This window comes from Pelobates fuscus, chromosome 9 (assembly GCF_036172605.1).
Source record: "Pelobates fuscus isolate aPelFus1 chromosome 9, aPelFus1.pri, whole genome shotgun sequence".
In the NCBI taxonomy this organism is placed as follows: domain Eukaryota; kingdom Metazoa; phylum Chordata; class Amphibia; order Anura; family Pelobatidae; genus Pelobates; species Pelobates fuscus.
In genome coordinates, this window is record NC_086325.1 from 20666008 (window position 1) to 20688013 (window position 22006).

A 22006-nucleotide genomic window follows, 5' to 3' on the forward strand; every position below is an offset into this window, starting at 1 on the left:
GCTAGAATGGCTGTTATGACACTGTACAGACCCGTCTGTGCAGTTATTACAATTATTATTGCACTACATTTTGTGAACGTTCAATGCGCAATATAAGATATATTTATTGCACATATCCCCCCTCCCCCTATTTTCTTTTGTTTACACTATAGGCACCCATATCACATTATCTCAATGACGTAATCATAGCGACCATCTGATTGGCACAACATGATGTTTTTATGTGCATGCGCACTTGCCCCCAATGATTTACGCAATAGAAGCAAAGCTTCATGCAGGAGACTGAGGAGAGAGAGAGAAGTAAACTCACCTTACAACCCCCCGGCAGCGGGGGGCACTATAGCACTAGGAATACACATTTGTGTCCCTTTTAGTATCAATAATTGGTATTTGAAGTTCGCCCACCCCGGTTTTACACAATACACGTATTAATAATTGCATTTAGTAATTTAGGGTATTGTTCTGCGCCCTATTTTTACATATAGTTTGGTTATGAATATTTTATACCATTTTATTGGAGGTGACAGCGCGTATCTAGGGATATTTTGTGTAATCAAAGTGTATTCACTTTTCTTTTGTTTGTTCGATAAAATCTTCAGTTTGTCCATTATAAATATAGGAGACAGACACATGACTGTCTATTCAATTGTTTTCATTGTTCAGAAGGAATCCTGCCTGTCAGGGTAGATGGGGAAACACACCTATATACCTGTATTTCTCACCCTAGAAATATGTGAACCAGGACGTATACACCCAGTATGGCGCAACCACCAACTCCTCCAGAAACCACAAACCAAAACTGTGTGTGTGTGAGATGTGCCTTTTATTTCCAAATCCCTCATTACATAGTGTGATAAAACTCTGAATGTCAGATTAACACTGAGACATACACAGCTATACTGCCTGAGTGTGCTGAGAGTAGCATTCCTGGTCTGCAGCTAATGAGTTTTCTATATCTTGCTGGTTTGCTGGGAGAGGGGCTGGGGATACGGAAAGACTGAGACTTATACAGGGTTATTCATTAAAGTGTACTGTACACAGTACTGAAGACCGTATCTTCAGAAGGATATTGATACCTTAGAGAGAGTCCAGAGAAGGGCTACTAAACTGGTTCATGGATTGCAGGATAAAACTTACCAGGAAAGGTTAAAGGATCTTAACATGTATAGCTTGGAGGAAAGACGAGACAGGGGGGAGTTGTTTTGGTACCTAGTGATGGATGGATGCTGAGAATGGAGGGGGGGGAGAGGGAGGAGAGCTGTGTTATTGGTACCTAGTGATGGAGGGTAAGGTGATGCTGAGAATGGAGGGGGGGGAGGAGAGCTGTGTTATTGGTACCTAATGATGGAGGGGAAGGTGATGCTGAGGATGGGGGGGGGGGGAGGAGAGTTGTGGAGAGCTGTGTTATTGGTACCTAGTGATAGAGGGGATGGTAATGCTGAGGGGGGGGGGGGAGGAGAGCTGTGTTATTGGTACCTAGGGATGGAGGGGAAGGTGATGCTGAGAATGGAGGGGGAGGGGGGGAGAGCTGTGTTATTGGTACCTAGTGATGCAGGGGAAGGTAATGCTGAGGGGGTGGGGGGGGGAGGAGAGCTGTGTTATTGGTACTGCTTAGGATGGAGGGGGGGAGCAGGGTTATTGGTACCTAGTGATGGAAGGGAAGGGGTGCTGAGGATGGAGGGTGGGGGGAGGAGAGCTGTGTTATTGGTACCTAGTGATGGAGGGGAAGGTGATGCTGAAAATGGAGGGGGGGGGGGAGGAGAGCTGTGTTATTGGTACCTAGTGCTGGAGGGGAAGGTGATGCTGAAAATGGAGGGGGGGGGAGGAGAGCTGTGTTATTGGTACCTAATGATGGAGGGGAAGGTGATTCTGAGGATGGAGGGGGGGGGGGGAGGAGAGCTGTGTTATTGGTACCTAGTGATAGAGGGGAAGGTAATGCTGAAGGGGGGGGGAGGAGAGCTGTGTTATTGGTACCTAGTGATGGAGGGGAAGGTGATGCTGAAAATGGAGGGGGGGGGGGGAGGAGAGCTGTGTTATTGGTACCTAGTGCTGGACGGGAAGGTGATGCTGAAAATGGAGGGGGGGGGGGGGAGGGAGGAGAGCTGTGTTATTGGTACCTAGTGATAGAGGGGAAGGTAATGCTGAAGGGGGGGGAGGAGAGCTGTGTTATTGGTACCTAGGGATGGAGGGGAAGGTGATGCGGAGGATGGGGGGGGAGCTGTGTTATTGGTACCTAGTGATGCAGGGGAAGGTAATGCTGAGGGGGTGGGGGGGAGGAGAGCTGTGTTATTGGTACCTTGTGATGGAGGGGAAGGTGATGCTGAGGATGGAGGAGCGGGCAGGAGAGCTGTGTTATTGGTACCTAGTGATGGAAGGGAAGGGGTGCTGAGGATGGAGGGGGTGGGAAGGAGAGCTGTGTTATTGGTACATAGTGATGGAGGGGAATGGTTTAATGGAGGGGGGTGGGAGGAGATCTGTGTTATTGGTACCTAGTGATGGAGGGGAAGGTAATGCTGAGGATGGAGGTGGGAGGGGGGGGAGCTGTGTTATTGGTACCTAGTGATGGAGGGGAAGGTGATGCTGAGGATGGAGGGGGAGGAGAGCTGTGTTATTATTGATACCTAGTCATGGAGGGGAAGATGATGCTGAGGATGGAGGGGGAGGAGAGCTGTGTTATTGGTACCTAGTGATGGAGGGGAAGGTGATGCTGAGGATGAAGGGGGAGGAGAGCTGTGTTATTGGTACCTAGTGATGGAGGGGAAGGTGATGCTGAGGATGGAGGGGGAGGAGAGCTGTGTTATTATTGATACCTAGTCATGGAGGGGAAGATGATGCTGAGGATGGAGGGGGGAGGAGAGCTGTGTTATTGGTACCTAGTGATGGAGGGGAAGGTGATGCTGAGGATGGAGGGGGAGGAGAGCTGTGTTATTATTGATACCTAGTCATGGAGGGGAAGATGATGCTGAGGATGGAGGGGGGAGGAGAGCTGTGTTATTGGTACCTAGTGATGGAGGGGAAGGTGATGCTGAGGATGGAGGGGGAGGAGAGCTGTGTTATTGGTACCTAGTGATGGAGGGGAAGGTGATGCTGAGGATGGAGGGGGAGGAGAGCTGTGTTATTGGTACCTAGTGATGGAGGGGAAGGTGATGCTGAGGATGGAGGGGGAGGAGAGCTGTGTTATTATTGATACCTAGTCATGGAGGGGAAGATGATGCTGAGGATGGAGGGGGGAGGAGAGCTGTGTTATTGGTACCTAGTGATAGAGGGGAAGGTAATTCTGAGGATGGGGGGGGGGGGGGGGGGGAGGAGCGGCGGGCAGGAGAGCTGTGTTATTGGTACCTAGTGATGGAGGGGAAGGTGATGCTGAGGATGGAGGGGGGAGGAGAGCTGTGTTATTGGTACATAGTGATAGAGAGGAAGATGATGCTGAGAATGGAGGGGAGTAGTGGGGGAGGAGTGCTGTGTTATTGGTACCTAGTGATGGAGGGGAAGATGATGCTGAGGGGAGGTGGGGGGAGGTTACTGCAGTGAAGACAGAGGACGCATACACACTTGAAGAAGCCGTATATTGATATTTTAATGATACACTAGCTGATTGGAATATCAGAGGCTCAGTGTAGTGATTGGAGGCAGTGTGGAGGATAAGTGGAATAAAAGGCTGCTGGTTTATATAAAGATTTTATTAGAGTGAATCCGAGCAGCAGACTGGCAATATAACCCAAACCATGACCAGCCAGTCTCAGGGGATCCAGCAGCTGCTGCAGGCAGAGAAGAGAGCAGCCGAGAGAGTCTCGGAGGCCAGAAAACGTAAGGACACTATTTATACAGCTTATATCATATATTGCAATGTATCATTATATTATCACCATGGACTGGGAGACAGGAAATGGGAATCTGTTCTATGCAGCCACGATCCAGCGAGCGTTGGTCGTATCATGATATCTCTGTCTGTCTGTCTGTCTGTCTGTCTGTCTGTCATTGATAAATTGTTATGCCATGAATATAATCCCTCCCGGCCCCCCAGGTAAAGCACGCAGGCTGAAGCAGGCCAAGGAGGAAGCACAGGTTGAGATCGAGCAATATCGCATCGAGAGAGAGAAGGATTTCCAGACCCAGCAACGCACAGTACGTGGTATCTTGTCTGTTAGCTTGAATTAGCAATTCAATTCAGCACCATTCGCTGTTTAGTGAATAAAGCCTCACAGAATGGCCGTAACTGTCTATAGTGTGTGTGTGTGTGTGTGTTTATAAAGAGTCTTTATGTACAGTCTATGTTTATCTGAAATGACTGCCTTCAAAGTTCTATCTATCTATCTATCTATCTATCTATCTATCTATCTATCATCTATCATCTATCCGTTTGTTATTTATCTATCTATCTATCTGTCTGTTATCTATCTGTTATCTATCTATCTATCACCTATCCGTCTGTTATCTATCTATCTATCTATCTATCTATCTGTCTGTTATCTAGCTGTCTATCTGTCTATCTATCTAGCTATCTATCTATCAATCAAACGTGTGTCTATCTATCTATCTATCTATCTGTTATCTATCTATCTATCTATCTATGTTATCCATCTATCTATCTATCTTTCTATCTATCTATCAATCAAACGTGTGTCTATCTATCTATCTATCTATCTATCTATCTATGTTATCCATCTATCTGTCTGTTATCTATCTATCTATCTATCTATCTGTCTGTCTGTCTGTCTGTCTGTCTATGTTATCCATCTATCTGTCTGTTATCTATCTATCTGTCTGTCTGTCTATCTATCTATCAATCAATCGTGTGTCTATCTATCTATCTCAATCTATCTATCTATGTTATCTATATATCTATCTGTCTGTCTGTCTGTCTGTCTATCTATCTATCTATGTGTCTGTCTGTCTAAATATCTATCTATATATCTCTATATCTGTCTATTTATCTATCTATCTGTCTGTCTGTCTCTCTATCTGTCTGTCTGTCTGTCTGTCTGTCTGTCTGTCTGTCTATCTATCTATCTGTCTGTCTGTCTGTCTGTCTGTCTGTCTATCTATCTATTTATCTGTTATCTATCTGTGTTTATCTACAGCATGGGTCGTCAACCTGGTCCCTACCGCCCACTAGTGGGCGTTTTAGGATTTCAGGTGGGCGGTAGGGATTTCCAGGTTTTGATGACCGGGCGGGCGGGCGGGTGCGAGCCGGCGGTACCCCTGCAACTGGGTACCGCCGTGACAATTTGCGGCCCCGGCCCGCGCGGCAAACCGCCGGGGCCGCATATGGAGGGGTCCATCGGGTGGCCCATGCTGTCAGGGCCACCCGATGGATGTGGATTGTGAGGGGGCCCGCTCAGCGCTGGGCGCTTTAACAGCGCGACCGGGCCCCCTGTGATGACATCGCAGAGCTGGGAGGAAGTGACTGCACGTCACTCCTCCCAGCTATCAGCCCGCGCGGGAGGAAGACCAGGGAGTCAGAGTGGGAACTCTGACTCCCATCCACCTGAGCCACCACTGGACGGTCTGGACCCCAGGGAAAGTCACCCTCCTGAATCTAAAAGGTAGGAAACAGGAGGGTGACTTAAATTTAATGTGTGTGTGTGTCTTTGTATGTGTGTGTATGTATGTGTGACTGTCTGTTGGTGTGTGTCTTTGTATGTGTGTGTATGTATGTGTGACTGTCTGTTGGTGTGTGTCTTTGTATGTGTGTGTATGTATGTGTGACTGTCTGTTGGTGTGTGTCTTTGTATGTGTGTGTATGTATGTGTGACTGTCTGTTGGTGGGTGTCTTTGTATGTGTGTGTCTGTATGTGTCGTGTGTGTGTGTCTGTATGTGTCGTGTGTGTGTGTGTCTGTATGTGTCATGTGTGTGTGTCTGTATGTGTCGTGTGTGTGTGTCTGTATGTGTCGTGTGTGTGTCTGTATGTGTCGTGTGTCTGTATGTGTGTCGTGTCTGTGTGTGTGTGTCTGTGTGTGTGTCTGTGTGTGTGTCTGTGTGTGTGTGTCTGTGTGTGTGTCTGTGTGTGTGTCTGTATGTGTGTCTGTATGTGTGTCTTGTACGTGTGTCTTGTACGTGTGTCTGTCTGTTATAGTGGACTATATAGTAAGTGGGCTACCTAGCTCAGCCTTCCTACTGGGCATTGCTACAAGGAAGGTTAAAAAATAGAAAAAAGGGAAAAAAAAGGTGGGGAGGGGAATTGAGGAGGGAGAGGAGATGAGCTGACGCACAAATGAGAAATCATATTATGCGCAAACAGAGAAGTCGTCTGAATATCACTGAAAGAGACCTTCGTTTGTTCCTTACGAAAATCGAACCAGATATCAAATATTTAGTCTCGCAGCATCAACCTCAAGGATCTTATTAATCACTAGTAAAGGTAATTTCAATTTACTTTATTGTTTTCTCATTAAACTTTATAAAGTTAAAAACCTTATAAACCTGCATTAAGTAGAAATAAAAAGATAAATGTACGTACATTTATTTTTTGTAAAACACCCTCCTTTCTAAAAAATATTCCGCATTTGCGTGAAAACTGGTGGGCGGTAAGGACATTTTTTCAACCAAAAAGATGCATTAGTGGGCGGTAGGTAAAAAAAGGTTGACTACCACTGATCTACAGTGTGTGTTTCTGTCTCAGAACCTGATCAAAGGGAGATCGGACAGGTGCTCACATTTAATTTAAAATGTTATATCTCTAATTATAAACTCACATTGGGTGCAGAGAGCGTGCCTAATTTTAGAACCCCCAAAAGATCACTGATGAGCAGTCACAGCAATCAGGGTTACTCACTAAAACCCAAATAACTGTGTACCCAAAGGAGCAAAACCATTTGCTGCTGTACGGGGCCATTCAGACTGCAAAATCCAGGCAACGTTCATGGCATTCAACAATGTGCAGACCTTCTAAATCAGGCACCAGGTGGTTAAAGTCCGGACCGAATGAATGAAATCCAAACTATCAGCCAGCGGGCAAATAGTAAAAAGAAAAACCTCGTCTGGGCAATTGTTAATTATTTGGTGGCTGGCCACGTAAAAAAAATAATTATAAAAAAAACAAAACATTCTTATAGTGGAGGTATTGTATGCTCCCTGTCTGCTAAATGTTTAACACTGGACAGTGGGCTGCCATAGCAGGCTGTGAGTTCTGGGAGTCATACTTTGGGTAGTGTCATTGCAGAATGTTCTGTTAGCAGCTCCCACCGGCATTTTACATATTTTGAATGGCTCTACTTGTTTGTATGAAACTCCCGGCCCACCTAACCCCCTGTGTGCCTCTTCCCATCAACCCCTTCTGTGTATCTCCTGCCCCCCATTACTCAGAGGCCCAGCCAAAGGTATCTTGGATTGATTTATTCTTTGTCTGCGCCTTCTGTGACTGTGGATGGTTTGTGTGGGGCATGGCTGTGTGTGAAGTGGCTGTGTGTATTATGGCTAGACATACTTTCCAAGTGTCCCTATTTATGAGGGACAGTCTCTATTTTGGGCCCTAATCCTTCTGTCCCTCTATTCTACCATAATGTCTCTATTTACTAGGAGCTCCATATTGTTGATCTGGTAGAGTGCAAAAAAGAGGTCCACCACAATAATACTCAAACGCGCGTCAGGGTTATTAGGGGTATGTAACCGACATTCCGTTTCCTTAGAACAGTACCAGCAGATAGTCTAAGATACAGGGCGCCTAGAGATATTTTCACCGAAGTAGAGCAATTCTTAGAACTAAGCAGCCAGACAGAAATAATAGCATAGCATTTATCGAACTTATTTCTCAGAGTTACTGAGCATATTTTACTCGGACCAATTTTCCTAGTGAAACAAAATCAGTCGGTTCCTACAGGACACTAGAGAGATTAGCATATCTCTGTACGGTTAGGAAGACCGGGGGTTGAGTTACAGTTATCTAAAACTCTTTATGCTGAACGAGTGCAAATTTATAATGGTATTTACCTGCACTCTACCTCTGTAATCTGGAATTCCTTGAATATTACGAGCTACAGCAGCCAGCGAGTTAAAGACTACATAAAGCGTGCATAGCACTGTAGGATTTAACCTTTTTGCCACTTAGTCCTGATATCTACTGATTGCTATACTATCTTTCTGATATTTGATATATATATATACCGGTATATATTCTTTATTATTGGGATACGAAATTGAGCATTCTTTTTTGTTACCAGTGTCCTGGGATGGGGGATATGTTTTTCATAAAGATAAAGTGACCTTAAGTTTTGGGAATTATAGAAAGGCGAGAGTGAATGTACCTCTAATCCACCTCCCCCCCCCCCCCCCCCCGCACCCTATTGGGTGTACAACCATTGCATATCTCTCCCGAGCACTTATACTATCACGGCACTGTGGCATCGGAGCTACTGAGACCGTGATTGTAACAGTGAATATATCTTGATGGTTATTAATGTAACCTTGCCGGGGTGGAATCATTTTATATAGTTGTACATTAAACTATCCGAGAAGAATAAATAGCTTGTCTCGATATCTTTTTGTACTACGATTACTACCGATCCAGGTGAATATCCACAGAACCAAATCTGGGCACCCTGCTGCACTATTTAAAAACTGTACCGGACTATTCAGCAGTAAAATTCTTATAATATGTATTTCCTATACCGGTCGGTGAAGTCTTTACTATGTCTGACTTCATTACCCCTAGCATATACACCTTATATCCCATAGATTGGTATATCTAACCAGGGATATAGTCATTATTTTATTAATATACTTTTGCGAGCTGATTGTAGCCGTTCATCTGTATACATATATACGTAATTGAGCTCACTGTAGTCACCCTACTACAGCAGACAGCAGCTGCTCACCTCTATATATAAATTGTTATTAGTAAGTCACCTAAAATTTGTCAGAGCAGCCCTGCCCCTGGCCAGACCCCTACTCACACCCCTAAAATGAAAGTGTCCCTCTTTGTCCATTTGAAATGGGGGTTTGAAAAAGGAAGCTGGGGGTATTGTTTGAATATGTAGAGATCTCTGTGTGTATATTTAGCCTGCCCACACATTACACATTTTATATAGCTTCTTTGGCCCCCTCCTGCCTACAAGAACAGGGGTAAGATCACTGGTGGGCCAGCGTAAAGGGCTCGTGAGCTGCACTAATGCCCTCTGGGAGTTGATTTCAAATGTAAGACCAGAGTAGCCAAACTGCAAGATCAGCTGACAGAAATTTGTTTGCCAACTTGGCTACTCTGGCCTTAAATTTAATATTCACGTTGAATTTGCACTTTCCTGTCTAAACATGGCCGCATAACGGATGGGTTAGCTCCTCCCCAGCTGTCAGGACAGGAATGATTAAACTATAATTAAACAATTAAGAATAGTTAATAGAAGCCCCTCTCCCTGAATACTCCATTCTTTTTTTCCTGTCCCAGCTGGCAGACAGGTATTGTTTTGTCCCCAACAACATTTTCTTTCTGGGCTCATGATTAACCATGATTAACATGGTGCTACCAGCGGAAGTCCAGCCTTTCTCTCCCTGAAGAAAGCAGTAAATAGACCGCAGTGGCAGCACTAAATGGTTTGAGTTTCTAATTAGAATAAGCCACCGTGGGAAATATATCCTTATTCATTACCGAGATTCACTAAGAATCCCCAATCCTAGGGTATTGTGGGAAGCCATCCACTTACACAGCTGTTTCAGGAGACTTCTGGTTCTCCTAGATAGGGACAAGCACCAGCGTTTTCAAAGCCTCTCTACAAGATGGCGGTCGCAATCTTCTCTATCGGCCTTTTCTCCTCTCTGTTCTTCTGAAAAAAGATTCCACGAATTCGGATCAGTGGATTATAATCCTTCAAGATCTCAAACTGAAACTAAGATGGCGGATAAAGGAGTCCAATCTGAGTCAGCGCTTTCCATTAGAAGACCCTTCCTGGGAAGTGATAACAATGTTAGAAACCTATAGGCAGTCTCTGTGCTCTTTCATTCCCCCTGAAAGTGGACTCAACTTTTTCTTCTAGATTCACTCCTAGGGTACGTGGGAGAAGAAGCCATCCGAAACAAATAACAGAATTTATTTCAATATAATATAAGTGCTCTTGAAAAAAGTCCAAGTCGGACTGAAATGTTGACTGTACCTTTACACAAATAAAGAAAATATTGCACAAGACTACAAGCCCTCTGAGTGCATTTCTCTGGGATGTTGTATTGGGGCATGAAATAGCACAGAGGCAAAACCAGGACAGGAATGTGAGTGCCAAGCCCATGTTGGAAATATAATGGGGATGGGGAGCCCACTACAGGAACCTATTTGCACAAGCATTATGGCATCATCAAGTTTGTCTATTTCATTCCAATATATTGGAAATGCAAGCAGTGTAGAAGACAATGCTGTCATTTGCTATCCACCTGAAGGGGAAGTGGTTGATAATAAAAAAAAAAGACAACAAGGTAGTTGCAGCATACTTAAAACATCAAGGAGGAACAAAGAGTATGAGTTTACTTTAACAAATGCAGCCAATTATGGAATGGGCTATGCTTTGCTTGAAACCGAAAGTGCACCCGAAAGTACAAACACACACCCCGCGTAAATATATATATATATATATATATATACACACACACACATACAGTGCTGTGTGTGTGTGTGTGCTGTGTGTGTGTGGGCACTGTGTGTGTGTGTGTGAGGGTGCTGTGTGTGTGTGAGTGCACTCTGTGTGTGTAAAAGGGCTGTGTTTGTTTAAGGGTGCTGTGTGTGTGCGTTTGTGAGGGTGGTGTATGTGTGTGTGTAAGGGTGCTGTGTGTGTGTGTTTGTGAGGATGGGGTGCTGTGTGTGTGTGAGGGTGCTGTTAGTGTGTGTGTTTGTGAGGATGGGGTGCTGTGTCTGTGTGTGTGTGCTGTGTGTGTGAAAGAGCTGTTTGTGTGAGGGAGCTGTGTGTGAGGGTACTGTGTGTGTGTGTGTGAGGGTGTATGTGTAAAGGTGCTGTTTGTGTGTGCTGTGTGTATGTGTGAGGGTGCTGTCAGTGTGTGTGTGTATGTGTAAGGGTGACGTGTGTAAGGGTGCTGTGTGTGTAAGGGTGCTGTGTGTGTGTGAGGGTGCTGTATGTGTGTGGGTGCTGTGTGTGTGAAGGTGCTGTTAGTGTAAGGGTGCTATTAGTGTGTGTGTGTGTGAGGGTGCTGTATTTGTGTGGGTGCTGTTTGTGTGTATTTGTTTGGAGGGACTGTGGGGGTGGGGGGGACCGTTTAGGAAATAGCCCTCCTCCCTTCTTACCTTTTGTATGAGGGGGGACCCTGGTGGTTCAGTGGTGAGTGCCTGCGGGGCTAGAGTTCACTCTCACGAGAGCTGAGCGTTGCCGCGGCAGATCTTTGATCTCCCTCACCGGCACATGGACGCACATAGTGCGGCCCACGGAGATCAGGGTGTGCCCAGGCACACCCCGTGCACATGCCTATGCCTTCTTTGTAGCTTGGGTTGTACCCATCCGTGATGCTGCCATGTTTAGCCAGGAAAGAGGAAAATGTTTCATACTTACCATCATTGTCTTTTCCTGGCTATTCTACAGGGCAGCATCACACTCCCTCCCTTCTGAATTCTTCAACTGTAACTTTTTAAAAGACTGGGGAATTCAGGGTGAGGGGGCTTTTATTAACTATTCTCAATTATTTTATTATAATTTAATCATTCCCACCCTGACAGCTGGGGAGAAGCTACTCTATCTCTGATGCTGCCATGTAGAATAGACAAAAAAAGATAATTACATTAATTGTGAAATACATTTTCCTCATCAGTAAATAGCCCTGCCTATGTTATAACATGTCAATGGGAGTGTGAATGCTACTCTGCTGTGCTACATGCCATGGTATGATCACTGTATGCCGCCCCTCAGGGCCCCTGCCGCTCCCTCTGTCGCTCTCTCTGCCTTCCCCCACGCCCCATTCCTGGCTCTCACACAAGACTGTTCACTAAATGCTAAATTGTTGGGAATTTCTAGAGAATTGCAAATTTAAGGCCAAAACAACGGAGCTGAAATCATAATATTTGGAGACTTTTTCAAATTTTATTATTATTGCATTTGAAATTCCCAGGCGAATCACTGATAATTCACGGTTTAGTTAATAATCCTGAATGTATCTACCTGGACGTGTGGGCTCAGAATTGCTCTAATTTACTAAACTCTGCTTAGTGCAAAACTGAGCCGATCTGGAACTATTCAACTGGCTATAATCACAGCTTGGCTATTTTAGCCTCTATTTTGCAATTTGGATTTCAATTCACTACAACCCAGAGTTTAATGAATAAGCCTGTTTTACCATTAATACAAGTTAATAAGGTTACATAGCTGAAAAGAGACTTGTGTCCATCAAGTTCAGCCTTCCTCACATAGGTTCTTGCTGTTGATCCAAAAGAAGGCAAAAAACCCAGTCTGAAACGCTTCCAATTTTGCAACAAACTAGTAAAAAATTCCTTCTTGTCCCCGAAATAGTCAGATATCTCCTTGGATCAAGCAGCTATTACCCCACATCCTTATTGCTCTTACTGTAAAAAAAAAACCTTTTCCTTGCCTTAGATGAAATATCCTTTCTTCCAGCCTAAATGTGTGACCTCGTGTCCTATGTACAGCCCTGTTTATGAATAGATTTCCAGATAATGGTTTGTACTGGCCCCGAATATATTTGTATAATGTTATCATATCCCCTCTGAGGCGCCGCTTTTCCAAACTAAACAGATTCAATTTTTTTAACCTTTCTTCATAACTTCTGGGAAACAGGAAACCACGCAAGGGCAAGGAGGTACTGGGCTTAGCTGCTTAAATAGGCAGAACTGATTAGCAGCAGGGTTGATTACTACTCACAGGTGAGTAACCGTGGCAACAAGCAGAAGTAGCTCATAGTAATTGCAGCTGAAACTCATTCACTGAAACAGAAAGGGTTGCTGTTTAAAACAGCAAAGAAACCCTGACAGTACCTCCCCCTCAACGACTCCCCCCATCTCTGCTGGTGGGTCCGGGCTTCATGGGGAAGCGGGCGTGATAGGAACGAAGGAGGGATGGTGCATGGACATCAGAGGCTGGAACCCAGGAGCGTTCCTCTGGACCGTATCCTTTCCAGTGCACTAAGTATTGGATCTGTCCTCTGAAGACCCGTGAGTCAATGATGCTGCGTATTTCATATTCCTCATGATTGTCAATCAGAACAGGACGTGGACGTGGCACTGAGGTGGTGTAGCGATTACAAACCAACGGTTTCAAGAGGGAAACATGGAAAACATTTGAGATGCGCATGTTAGCAGGAAGGTCAAGTGCGTAAGCTACAGGGTTAACCCTTCGAATAATACGAAATGGGCCAACGTATCGGGGTGCCAGTTTTTGTGAGGGAACACGGAGGCGTAGGTTGCGGGAAGACAGCCAGACCCTCTCTCCGACCTGATAGGTAGGTGCAGGAAGGCGTCTGCGGTCGGCCTGGAGTTTGTAGTTCTGCATTGCGCGTTGTAAAGAATTCTGAATCTGCACCCAAGTGGAACGGAGTTCCCTGAGATGTTCCTCCAATGCCGGTATCCCCTGTGGCAAGAACGTATCAGGCAACATGGACGGTTGAAACCCATAGTTTGCCAAGAATGGGGATAGCCGGGAGGAGGCATTAATCGCACTATTGTGGGCAAACTCCGCCCAGGGTAGCAGATCAGACCAGTTGTTCTGGTGGTCAGAAATGTAGCAACGCAGAAACTGTTCCAGTGTTTGGTTAGCTTGTTCCGCTGCACCATTGGATTGCGGGTGGTAGGCCGAGGAGAAGGAAAGCTGAATTCCCATTTGCGTACAAAAAGCTCTCCAAAATCTGGACACAAACTGGCTACCCCTATCTGAGACTATCACTTTGGGTAACCCATGCAAACGAAAGACCTCCCGAGCAAACATTTTGCAAGTTCCTGGGAAGTTGGTAGTTTTTTCAAGGGAATGCAATGCGACATCTTCGAGAATCGGTCAACAACCATGAGAACGACTGTATTGCCACGGGAGACCGGAAGATCTACGATAAAATCCATGGACAAGTGGGTCCAGGGTCGTTCACCATTAGGTATGGTTTGCAGGAGACCCACTGGAGGGCGTCGTGGGGTTTTATTTTGAGCGCACACAGGACAGGCAGCTACAAAAGTGGTGACATCCGAACGGAGACTAGGCCACTAAAATTGCCAGGAGACGGACCAGATTAACTGGTTTTTGCCTGGATGTCCAGCTGCTTTGGGGTTGTGGTATGTACTCAATAGTTTCGTACGGAGGTTAATAGGTACAAAACAACGGCCATTAGGTTTCTCTGGAGGAGCATTACTTTGTGCAGCCAGAATCTCCTCGCCTAGGGGTGAGGTGAGGTTAGTACGGATGGTTGCCAGTATATGGTCCGGAGGAATCACAGGAGTAGGGGTTATCTCCTCTCTAGATGGAGGGGAGAACTGTCGAGACAAGGCATCAGCCCGAATGTTTTTAGTACCGGGCAAGTAAGAAACCACATAATTGAATCTTGATAGGAAGAGAGCCCATCTAGCTTGCCGGGGGGAAAGCCGCTTAGCTTCGGAAAGATATGTAAGATTCTTGTGGTCTGTGAGGATGAGGATTGGCACTGAAGTACCCTCAAGAAGGTGCCTCCATTCTTTGAGAGCCAAAATTATGGATAGAAGTTCTCTATCACCAATCTGGTAATTGCATTCCGCCGGGTTCAATTTCCTCGAGAAATACCCGCACGGATGCCTGGAGCTCTCAGGGTTAGGACGTTGAGACAGGAGGGCGCCTACTCCTGTCTCAGACGCATCGACTTCAAGAATGAATGGTAAGGCAGGGTTAGGGTGTGCCAGTATAGGAGCAGCAGCAAAGGCGACTTTGAGAGACTCAAAGGCAGTAATGGCTTCTTGTGACCAATGCTGTGGATCAGCATCTCTCCTGGTCATGTCCGTGAGAGGTTTAACCAACGAAGAAAAGTTGCGTATGAACTTCCGATAATAATTGGCGAAGCCCAGAAAACGTTGTATAGAGCGAAGACCCGTAGGTCGAGGCCATTTTAGTACAGCCGAAAGTTTCTCAGGATCCATAGAGAATCCAGCATCTGAGATAACATATCCCAAGAATGTGACCTGTTTGCAGTTAAACTCACATTTCTCCAATTTGCAGAACAGATTATTCTCTCTAAGTCTCTGTAGAACACGAGAAACGTCTGCGTGATGGTTTTCGAGAGATGTGGAATGAATAAGAATATCATCAAGATAAACCACCACACATTGCTGCAGCATATCTCGCAGGACGTCATTTATAAATTCTTGGAAAACCGCCGGAGCGTTGCAAAGACCAAAGGGCATTACTAGGTATTCGTAATGGCCGCTTCTGGTGTTAAATGCGGTTTTCCATTCGTGGTCCTCTTTTATCCGGACGAGATTATATGCCCCTCTCAGATCAAGTTTGGTGAAGACCGTTGCTCCCTTGAGGCGGTCAAATAACTCAGTGATTAATGGAATGGGGTAGGCATTCTTAATAGTAATGCGATTGAGACCCCTATAGTCGATACAGGGTCTCAACTCGCCATCTTTTTTTTTTACAAAGAAAAAGCCGGCCCCGGCAGGAGAAGATGACTTCCGAATAAAACCCTTAGACAGTGCATCGGTAACATACTCCTCCATGGCTCGATTCTCTGCTACAGACAGTGGGTAAATCCGGCCACGGGGAGGATTGGCACCAGGTTGGAGTTCGATACCACAGTCATACGGACGGTGTGGTGGCAGAACGCTGGCTTGACCTTTGTCGAATACATCTTGGAATTCTTGGTACTAAGCGGGTAAGGAAGAGGCAGAACATGCGGCCAAAACTTTGACCGGTTTCTGGAGACAGGAAAATGTGCATTGCTGGGACCATGATAATATCTCAGCTTTGCGCCAATCAATTGTGGGGTTATGCTTCTGTAACCAAGGGTATCCCAAAACAACCTGGTGATATGGAGAGGAAATGACCTGGAATTGGATCGTCTCATGATGTAGAGCCCCTACAGCCAGAGATATGGGCACGGTTTCTTGGGTCACGTGGGTTGGCTGTATTGGCCTGCCATCGATGGCTTCGAAGGCTAGTGGAAAGTTGCGAGACTGTAAGGGTATAGAGTGCTTTGATGCAAATGCACAATCTATAAACAAGCCTGCGGCCCCAGAATCAAGAAATGCCCGGATTTTAATGGATGAATCAGGCCAGGAGAGGATAATAGGTACCAAGGGTTTGCGCACACATATCTCTGGGTCTGCAGAAAGACCACCCAAGATCTGCCCCTGACAGTATCTTGGGTGCGGGCCCTTTGCCGGACGAATCGGGCAAAACGTGACCGTGGTGTCCGCAGTATAGGCACAGACCCTCCCTCCTCCTAAAGGCTCTCTCCTCGACCGAGAGGCGTGAGAAGCCTAACCGCCTTGGCGCCACACAGACAGAGGACTCAGGACCAGGAGGCATGGGAGGTGAGGGAGGTTCGGGTGGGCAAGAAAAGCTCGGTGCCAAATCTACAAGAGGCCTCCGCAGGCGCTCCCTGGATGAGGATCTCTCTCGGAGTCTGATGTCAATGAGGGTGACAAATTATATCAGTTCCTCGAGATCTTTAGGTAATTCACTGGCTGCAATCTCATTTTTAAACACATCGGAGAGACCCTGTGCAAAGGCAGCCACGAGAGTCTCGTTGTTCCAGCCACCTTCTGCTGCCATGGTACGGAATTCACTGGCATACTCGACAATAGTTTTTGTGCCCTGAGCATTAGACATGAGTAGTTCTGCAGTAGGGGTGGAGCGAGCTGGAATATCAAAAACCCTTTTGAAGGTTGCAACAAATTCAGGGTAATTGTAAATAATAGGCTTCTCTGCCTCCCAGAGAGGTTTTGCCCAAGCTAGGGCCTTTTCAGACAGCAAAGAAATCATGAAGTGAACTTTGTCACTGTCTGTAGGAAATGCCTGGGGCAGGATTTCAAGGTATCCTTTAACCTGATTTATAAATTCTCTGCACTGAGCTGGGTTGCCCCCAAAATACTGAGGGAGCGGGACAGACCCAGTCATTTCTCTAGCCGCTATAGGTTTGGAGGCTACAACCGGTGCTAGAACATGAAGTGAGGCAGAGGCGGCCACAATCGCAGGCTGGCCGGGTACTGGATCCAGATGGGCATACTGGTCCAAATGGTGGTTCTGCTGGTCCCACCGGGTAAGTAGGTTAGGTATAGGTGTCTTGCCTGTACCATCTGTATTCATGGCCCTTGCGTAATGTCAGGGACCAGGAACCAGACAGAGACGGAACTAGATGCAAACACACCTTTATTGATAAATAACAAAAGCAAAGTCCAGGAATCAAGCAGGCGTCAGTCACCAGAGCGGGTAGTCAGACAAGCCAGGGATCAGGAGCACGGAGAGCAGCGGAGTCAGGAACAAGGCCGGAGTCAGGAACCAGGAACAAACAGGAAACACAGGAACAAGGAGACTTCTGGGAAACAGGAAACCACGCAAGGGCAAGGAGGTACTGGGCTTAGCTGCTTAAATAGGCAGAACTGATTAGCAGCAGGGTTGATTACTACTCACAGGTGAGTAACCGTGGCAACAAGCAGAAGGAGCTCATAGTAATTGCAGCTGAAACTCATTCACTGAAACAGAAAGGGTTGCTGTTTAAAACAGCAAAGAAACCCTGACACACAGACATGTCCCCTTTTTGTGTATGTTCGCCCCTTTTGGCAGTTCTGGTTATGTAATTTGTGTCAATGGCCCACCCTTTTACTCCATCCGTAGGCTTCCTGCTTTACTGGACACTGCTGTTAGGGGTGGAAAAACAGGAAACAACAATTACAGGGTGCGCCAAGAACAAAGTAAATAAATAAAATGTATAATATATAGGAAAAAAAATACCAGGGAAACAGGCAAATTAAATTCTCTAATTCACAGGTATATTCTTCAGAAATTCTCAGGACGTCTTGGGTCAAGTTCTCATCAGCATATATGAAAGGAAAAAAAAACACACAGAGGGGACCAATGGTGCAGTAACTTAAATGAGTATGGCTACAGACAACACTAAGATTAAGAAATGCCAACTCACATTTATGGGAGCTATAACCAGCTCCAGTTAAAACAGCATACAGTGGTATTTAAACTCCCCACATGTAGGATATTCCTCTCACGAGATTTTCAGTGCAGGTTACATGAAATAAAAACACAAGAGAATGCCCATAGTGCTCTCTATATTAAAAAAGTGCTGGATAAAATAAGAGATGTACTTACAATTTACAGAGCAGACAAACCGCTCTGTGTAAAGCGCCTGGGTGGTACAAACCCCACCATGGAGTCTTTGGATGGTATAAAAGTTTCAGATGTTTAGAATATGCCAGGTAAAAAAATAAGGATAAATATAAAAGTATTTAAAATAGTTCGAAAAAATACTTTTTTATTTAGATTAAAATCTAATCTTTAGTTTAATCTAAATAAAATTATTTTTTCGGACTATTTATTAACTGCTGTTAGTGGGTATGCTATGGGAAGGGTTTACGTGAAAGATGAAAGCGTGAGATTAGCATAGGGTATGTGTTTTCTCATAGCTGCATCCTATGAATTTCCCTCCAGCACCATCTCCATCAGATACATGACGCTTAGGAGGTAGGACTGTTTTGGTGTTGTTGGTCAATAAGATTTTGTAATTAGGCCCATCATAATCGTCAGCACCAGGCCCACTGGGCTCTTAATCTGGCCTTGCCAGACTTCTGGAATAAAAGGGAATCATGACATGTCACGTGTCCTTAAGGGGTTAAGCCAATATTCTACCCAAGAACAAGAATATTCATCTAGACCAATTTCTTTTAGTTTGAAGACTAACCTATTGTGAGGAACTGTATCAAATGCCTTAGCAAAATCCAAGTTTATCACATCCACTGCAACACCCTGATCTATACTTCTACTTACTTCTTTGTATAATGCAGTTTGGCATGACCTATGTTTCATAAAACCATGCTGATTATTGCTCATAACAAAGTTCTTCCCAATGAATTTCTGAATATTATCTCTTAATAGCCCTTCAAATATTTTCCCAGTCACATGAGTTAAGCTCACAGGTCTATAATTTCCAGGCAAATATTTTGAACCCTTTTTAAATATAGGAACGACATCTGCCTTCCTCCAATCCTCCGGTACAATACCTGAAACAAAAGAATCCTGAAAGATTAAATACAGAGGTTCACTTATTTCCCCGCTTAGCTCCTTAAGTACTCGTGGGTGAATACTGTCAGGCCCTAGAGCTTTATTTACATTAATTTTCTTTAACTGCTGAAGCACCTTGTCTCGAGTCATCCAGTCACAAGTAATCTGCAAGTTTTTTTGCAGCAATCATTTGCATATCTCTTGCCATGGCATCCTCATTGATATATACTGAAGAAAAATAGTTACCGTATATACTCGAGTATAAGTCGAGTTTCGGCACATTTTTTGTGCTGAAAAACCCCAACTCGACTTATACTCGAGTCAATGTCTGTATTATGGCAATTTACATTGCCATAATACAGACAATGGGGCTGTGTAGGAGGGGGGCTGGCAGGAAGCATTTACTTACCTCTCCTGCAGCTCCTGTCAGCTCCCTTCTCCTCCGCACTGGTCCGGTCGGCTCCCCTGTCAGCTCACAGTGTAAGTCTCGCGAGAGCCGCGGGGTCATAGCCTGTCCGCAAGACTTACACTGGGAGCTGACAGGGGAGCTGACAGGACCGGCGCGGAGGTGAAGGGAGCTGCAGGAGAGGTAAGTAAACACTCTCTGCCAGCCCCCCTCCACTGAACTGCCAAGGACCACCAGGGAGTTAGAGCCCCCCTCCCTGCCATATATCAAGCAGGGAGGGGGACGAAAAAATATATAAATAATAATAAAATAAAATAATAATATTTAAAAAATAATTATAAAAGAAAAAATAATAATATAACAAAAAACATTATTAAAATAACAATTAAAAAAAATAATACTAAAAATGCCCACCCCACCAACGCTCTGCAACACATACACAAACACACACTGCATTCATACACACACACTGCACTCATACACACACTGCACTCATATACACACACTGCACTCATACACACACACTGCACTCATATAAACACATTGCACTCATACACACACACACACACTGCACTAATACATACACACACTGCATTCATACACACACACTGCACTCATACACACACTGCATTCATACACACACACTGCATTCATACACACACACTGCATTCATTATATACACACACTGTAAATAAATATTCAATGAATATAATTTTTTTAGGATCTAATTTTATTTAGAAATTTACCAGTAGCCACTGCATTTCCCACACTAGTCTTATACTCGAGTCAATAAGTTTTCCCAGTTTTTTGGGGTAAAATTAGGGGCCTCGGCTTATATTCGGGTCGGCTTATACTCGAGTATATACGGTATTTACAATTTCTGCCTTTTCCTGGTATTCATTAACTAACAGACCCATCTCGGTTTCCAGTGTACCTACACTTTCATTTTTATTTTTTAGAATTTATGTACTTGAAAAAAATTGTTGGGGTTGGTTTTGAATTCTTTGTCTATCAATTTCTCATTTCCTAGTTTAACCACTCACCATGGCTCTCAAAATTAGTATAAAGTGCTTTGTGCAAAAAATCCTTATGCACTATAAATATAAGTGCAATAGTATAATACAATAGTAAAGTTATATTTCATGCAGCAACCAACAGTGCTTGGCATCTACAAGCAACGTTTCCCCTCAAGCTGCCTGACGCTGAGGCCACTATTTGATGTCTCTCCCAGCTCTTTGATTGACAGGGCTTTAATGCAAAACTTTAAGCTGCAGTTTAAATCTCATATTCTATCAGTTTGACACATTTGCTAAATGAAAGCCTGCAGGGAAAGTGTCCTGGCACCATAATCAAGTTGAAGTGATTATGGTGCCTATAGTGCCTGTGTAAAGATTTCTCATATTGTTCTTGTGGTCTTTTTCAGGCCCTGGGAACTCAAGGAGACCTGTCCTCAGAAGTCGAGGCCAGAACACGACGGACTCTGCAGATGGTACAAAGCTGTCATGGTAAGAACAAGGAGGTCGTTTTAAGAAGATTGCTGAGCCTGGTCTGCGATGTGAAGCCGGAACTCCACCCCAACTATCGCCTCAACAGCAACTGAGCAATGTTTCACTTTCACTCACCCAAGACCCCCCGTCAACATGGTTTTAAAAGTGAAAGAATCTGTTTCACTCTCTGACACATGGACTGTCTACCATCTAATGATAAAACTATCAATTGACTATCAACTGTCAATTGGGGCCAGTATAACCGTTAGGTAATCTAGGCCACCTAAATTTAAATATTTAGAGAGTGATATTTCTCCCCTTTTGCTTGAGTCTTATACATTAGCAGACAGACATTGATGATGGATATTTAAGTATTAATTTTAACCTACTGATCAGTGATGAATAATCACTCCAGCTTTTGATGAGAACGGCTCCCATGATGTTTGGCTGAGGTACATGTTGAATAATGTAGTTCACAGCTGGAGTGCCAAATTTTACCCATCACTGGCCTTCAAAGAGCTGAGTATCCCCTAACTTCCAGGATCTGATATGCAAAATGGACCCAGAGAGTGATAAAGATTCCTAAATTTAGTCCTCATTGTGACTGCTATATTGTATTCATTAATACTGTCTGGTGTTGTTATTGTATCTATTGTGGCAAATAAAATATTAAACAGAAATAAAGACAGAAGACAACAAAAGAGTAAAGAAAGGTAATTATTAATCTTCTGAATTCTAAAGCGGGGAGGGGGTAACCCCTAATGAGACTAGTCACTATGGAATAAATGAGAACTGCCAGGAGAGAGCCAGAAATAATAACTGTATCGCTGGCGGAGTGGCAAATATCAACCAATTCGGCTAGGTATTTCTAAAAATGAAACTTAACTTTTAATATAGCGATTAAGAGATGAAAAAGGTCACCACAACAAAAAGAAAAGGAAAAACAAAATTCAAACAGAAATAATAATGTACATATTTACAAAACAATTATCCT

The 22006-nt window shown here is 44.6% G+C and overlaps 1 protein-coding gene across 1 annotated transcript; it reads left to right on the forward strand.

Moving 5' to 3' along the window:
- The first annotated feature begins 3483 nt into the window (after nucleotides 1–3483).
- Nucleotides 3484–21713, forward strand: ATP6V1G2 (ATPase H+ transporting V1 subunit G2). Its single transcript, XM_063433270.1, has 3 exons — nucleotides 3484–3807; nucleotides 4025–4125; nucleotides 20949–21713. Exons 1-3 carry the CDS (start codon nucleotides 3726–3728, stop codon nucleotides 21123–21125), a joined length of 360 nt encoding a protein of 119 aa, XP_063289340.1. The 5' UTR covers nucleotides 3484–3725; the 3' UTR covers nucleotides 21126–21713.
- Nucleotides 21714–22006: the final 293 nt, after the last annotated feature.